General features: G+C 36.0%; 1 protein-coding gene across 1 annotated transcript in view; it reads right to left on the bottom strand.

Moving 5' to 3' along the window:
• LOC117118094 (chromosome transmission fidelity protein 18 homolog) overlaps positions 1–5,481 on the bottom strand; it is a 23,082-nt gene that overhangs the window by 4,134 nt on the left and 13,467 nt on the right. The window contains exons 16-19 of the mRNA XM_033262591.1: positions 3,515–3,599; positions 3,028–3,080; positions 2,077–2,188; positions 1,146–1,194 (exon numbers count right to left, since the gene is read on the bottom strand). Coding sequence (XP_033118482.1) covers positions 1,146–1,194; positions 2,077–2,188; positions 3,028–3,080; positions 3,515–3,599 — 299 coding nt within the window. The remainder of the gene's footprint in view (positions 1–1,145; positions 1,195–2,076; positions 2,189–3,027; positions 3,081–3,514; positions 3,600–5,481) is intronic.

Raw genomic sequence — 5,481 nt, 5'->3', positions numbered from 1 at the left:
TGCAAGAGGAAACAAGCAAATATTAAGGTAAGTCATGGATATAGCGGTCAAGAATACTATGGTAAGTCGTGTATATAGGAATTAGAATGAATTAGAATGAATGATATTGTAATGAGTTGTTTGTTTGTTCAGTGATGGATTTCCCCAAGCAATGTAAAGGGCTTCTTTTATTTTAAGTTGATAAGTATTGTGGGTGGAGTCAGTCTGAATTATACGTGTTTTGACATTTAACAGAATTTTGAAGATGTTGAAATATGTGTGATGACTTGTCCCGAACTAAATGCTCCTTAATCCTGACTGACCTTTCCAACAGATATGGAGGTAAAATCAATGTGTATATATATATATAAAAGTGATTTACCAAATTATAACTCGTGTTCCAACCAACATTTGCAACATCTATGATGTGACTTATATCAAAGGCAAAACCATATTCAATGCACTGTCGTCTCGCGATCTCGATAGATTTTTTTTATAATACTAGAGAATTTTTAATATTTATCACATTTATAAATGATTCTATGTTATGTACAAAAACATCTCAGAATTTATTTTTTGACAATAAAGTTGACTTGTATCTTGTATCAAACCCTAATACCCACTATAAGTCATGTGACCCGAGCCACCAATTCGGTCTATTATGATGTAATGTGACCAATGAGGAACGTAGGTAATATAGAATGCTCTGTTCTAGGGCTCGTGTATATATGATGAGAGGTTTTTCTTCTGGGGCTTTTTTGAAGCACATGTAATGTGAAGCGCTTAGAGGCATTGTGCATGAAGCGCTATATAAGAGCGACATATTATTATTATTATTGTGCTGTTGTGAGACCGGATTCTTGTTGGAGCTTACACAGAATAAAAGTTTATTTGAGAATTGTGTTACAACATTGTGAACTGTGGTTATATTTTATATGTCAAAGAGGGATTCCTAGTCATTTCTTTACCACTCGGAAATACATCAATTAGTGATTCATGACAACAATATTTCATAATTTCAAAAAATGGGATATTATGTAAACTGAGAATGATAAATCATTTCTCAAATTTTATAAAATTGGTAAATTCCTTTAACAAAAACAATTTAGTTACATAAGATTTAAATATCTTAAATTAATTATTTACAAAATTAATATTTTGCTTACTCTTCTGAACTTTCTTTGTGATCACTCGTCCAAAAAAGTCTGTGGCAGGCTAGAAAAAAAAAATATTACAAAAGATTAACATCACAAAGGAAAATCTTAGCTCAGCAAAAGACACAGAAACAAAAACAATAACTTTCCCTTCTTAGGATTTGAATTCCTTTGATGTGAAAGACATCAAGGGTAACAGTGGAGTACTTTGAATTGTGTATCAGGCAGCAATCTGGAGAAAATCTCCTTTCTATTCTTCATTGTGCTTAATATAAACACCTCTTAAGCACTGTCTCCAGACTATCAAATTTTCTTTTACAAAAAACTGATGTATGACCATATAAAGTCATGATGTGCCTATATATGGTCATGATGTGATGTCATCATGACCATATTTAGGCATTTCACATGTTTTTGTCAAACAAAAGTTGATAGTTCTGACAGGGAATTTAAAAAAAAGTGTGCTTTTGTAAATCGATTTCAGAATTCAAGAATGAAGACAGTATCAAGGGAATTCAACCGGGACACAATGTCATGAAGGAGTTCACATTTGAATGAAGTCGTCTACCCAGTGGCATAATAAAGGGTCCCGGGGACAAGAAAGTGTGGGGGGGGGGGCATCCTTTTTAGCAGTCGTTTATTACGGGCCTTTCACAGTGGAATATTACTATAATTAAAATTCTTCTTTAGTACCCCTTATTTCATTATTGACATTCAGGTATTGATATTGTATAAAAGAAGTGCTGCCATAAAGTCCATTTATGAGAAGTTGCTAGTTTTTAGTGTCTTCTACTAGACCATAATGTCAAGTGTGCTGTTTAGGGAGGATCGTCTGGGGCCCAGGGGCTTTGCCCCACTCCGAGCCCCCACTGTGCTTACCCCCAGTTCAGCGGCTGAACTGTCCTCCTTTATGAGAACTGCCAGAAGATTTTTAAAAACTTACCTTGTCTTCTTCTTCAACCACCTTCTTTGGTTGCAGCTTCTCCAGATGCCTTGGAACAACTGGTTTCTTCTTATTACCAATTTTAGTTTCTTTCGAGGGTTCTGCATTTTTTCTAGTAATTAAATAAACAACATTCAATGCAAGTCTCCATAAGTGCTAAGGAGGACGAATGACTACTGATTGTTTTATTCCGATATAAACTTTCTTCATGCTTATAATTCTACATTACAAGCAATCACACTTGCAGTTCACTAACTGCACTGTGTTAAAAAATATATTGTCTGCAATAACCTACTTTGTTAGTTTATTCATAAAATGTTAAAATAGAAAAATGAAGACTATTGTTAGGGAGACAGTTTGTACATGGCGCCCTGGGTCGGACTATGCAATTTTCAGTTCAAAGGGGTGTTCCGATTCAGGAACAAAGACAATTTGTGAAATCTCACCAGGAAATGTGACGCATCGTTGGTAAAATCATAAAGATATTCAACAAAATAGGTCATAGTCAATGTTTCTGAATAAATTGATTCTTATATTTTTATGTATGCATATTAAGTGAATTTTCTTACTAAAACAGTGTTCTCTGCGCTTATTCTGTAATTCTAGTCCTATTATTTTTACCTGTTAGTTTATCTTTGAGGACAATTTTCTCAGAAGGTGGTTCTCATACATTTAAATTTTACATGCTCACATCTCTGGATCTACTTATCCTAGGGAAGCCATTCAAAGACCAAATTAAAGCTCACAATGTAATCTACCCAAATACAATATAAAATCAATTTTTGATTTTTTAACCATGAGACCATTTTTGTGGTGAGGCCTCACATTTATGCCAGTAAGTATTCACTGAATAGACTTAGTTAATAAGCATTCAAGTGAAAATTATAAGCACCTGTTTTCCTTGAAAAATAACAAATGTCGAAATAAGGCAGTTCCTATATCACCACTTACATTTTGGCATCTGGTTTAACCTCTTCAGATCTTCGAAGTTTCTCAACTTCAATCTAAGAAAAGATTAAATGGCATAGATGTATTTTCAGTAAATGCTTTGAAATTTGATTTTTGCCTGAAAGATGAAATTATAATTTTATGTATTTAAATACAGACAATATTTGTCAGGGAGACCTTCTATTTAACCCAAATAATTTGAATGAATATATATACACAAACTGAAGCAGTTATTAAGAGAGAAGTTGATATTAATGGGGCTTGCCATGCCAAAACCAGTGACTATTTAATTAATTCATATTCTCTACATTATAAGCTTCAAAATGATATGTCATTAAATGGAATCGAATTACTTTTGCTAAAGTTATGAGTAAAAGTATTACGGCTTGTCTTTACTAAAATATATAATACTGTCACATTTTTATGCCAATTACTAAGTTTAGCGACAGTAAGCTGGTTTTGGGATGGAAATACTCAAACAGCAACATACCTCTCTAGCTATTAGTTGCTTAGCAGCATAAGTCATCTGCTTAGATGGTGGCATTCCAGTAAAACGTACCAATTCTTCAAGATTTCTGCAAATTGAGAGCATTGAATTGTCAATACTGAAGGTCCATTCACTGATTTTACTATTATAACAACACCAAAAAGCACAGTGGTCACAACTTTTTTTTTTTTTTTGGAAATTTTTATGTTTTCGCTGGTGTTTTGGGAATACTGTAAAACCTCAAATTGAAGCCCTGTAACATGGAGTGTATTTAACCAGCATTAAATCTCATAAACCACTGTATAAACCAAGCTTGTTTTAATTCTTGTTTTTTGAAATTCATGTACCGTGTATGTACTGTACTATCTCGAAAAGAAGCCTATGGTATCTTGAAAAGAAGCCCATGGGCTGTACAGTGTATGTACTGTACTATCTTGAAAAGATACCATAGGCTTAATTAAGGTTAATTTTGCAAACTAAATAGAGGGAGACTTCAATTTGAGATGAGCTTCATCTGTACTAAGCCCATTGGGCTTCAAATTCAAGGTTTTACGATATTCTTGTCTGTTAAGGCAAGGCAAGTACTATGTATCTGTGATGAAAGGTGCTATAGGACTAATGAAGAAGGAGTGAGTGAATGAATGAAAAATGTCTAGCACATTTAAGCATCCTCAACAGTCAAACTGCCTTTCAATTCAAATTAATTTATTCATCTTCAAAAACACATGCAAATCCAAGTAATAAGATGACTATTCCTCAAAATTAATTTATTATTACTTTCCTAAAAATAATATGTGTACTGCTCAATTAATGATTAAGATGACATAAAAGAGTAAAAATACAATCAAACTTACGGATCAAGAACATAGTTATATTGACCTTCAGGACTTCTTTCTTGTTGATAGGTCAAATTATAAGCTATCATTGTACTGACTAATGAAGCCATTTGCTGCTTTTCTAAGGTGTTAAACAGCTGTGGGTTGACCTATATGGATAATAGATGAAACATCACATTAAATATGCTTGTAGAAGCATGTGACATATAAAGAAAGTAGTGAATATGGAAGAATTAGTGCAGTTAGAAGAATGTGCAGGTGAAAGCGTGTAACACAGGTAAATGTGACACAGGTAAAAGAATGTGGTGCAGGTGGAAGCGTGTGACACAGGTAAAAGAACGTAGTGCAGGTGAAAGTGTGTAACACAGGTAAATGTGACACAGGTAAAAGAATGTGGTGCAGGTGGAAGCTAGTGACACAGGTAAAAGAACATGGTGCAGGTGGAAGAATGTGATACAGGTGAAAGTGTGGCAGGTGAAAGCGTGTAACACAGGTAAAAGAACGTGGTGCAGGTGGAAGCGTGTGACACAGGTAAAAGAACGTGGTGCAGGTGGAAGCGTGTGACACAGGTAAAAGAACGTGGTGCAGGTGGAAGCGTGTGACACAGGTAAAAGAACGTGGTGCAGGTGGAAGCGTGTGACACAGGTAAAAGAACGTGGTGCAGGTGGAAGCGTGTGACACAGGTAAAAGAACGTGGTGCAGGTGGAAGCGTGTGACACAGGTAAAAGAACGTGGTGCAGGTGGAAGCGTGTGACACAGGTAAAAGAACGTGGTGCAGGTGGAAGCGTGTGACACAGGTAAAAGAACGTGGTGCAGGTGGAAGCGTGTGACACAGGTAAAAGAACGTGGTGCAGGTGGAAGCGTGTGACACAGGTAAAAGAACGTGGTGCAGGTGGAAGCGTGTGACACAGGTAAAAGAACGTGGTGCAGGTGGAAGCGTGTGACACAGGTAAAAGAACGTGGTGCAGGTGGAAGCGTGTGACACAGGTAAAAGAACGTGGTGCAGGTGGAAGCGTGTGACACAGGTAAAAGAACGTGGTGCAGGTGGAAGCGTGTGACACAGGTAAAAGAACGTGGTGCAGGTGGAAGAATGTTATACAGGTGAAAGCGTGTGACACAGGTAAAAGAACGTGG

Source organism: Anneissia japonica, unplaced genomic scaffold (assembly GCF_011630105.1).
Source record: "Anneissia japonica isolate Jap-2015-1 unplaced genomic scaffold, ASM1163010v1 scaffold287634_len692169_cov176, whole genome shotgun sequence".
Lineage (NCBI taxonomy): Eukaryota > Metazoa > Echinodermata > Crinoidea > Comatulida > Comatulidae > Anneissia > Anneissia japonica.
Note: the sequence above shows the minus strand (reverse complement) of the source record. Positions and strands in the feature narration are given on the sequence as shown.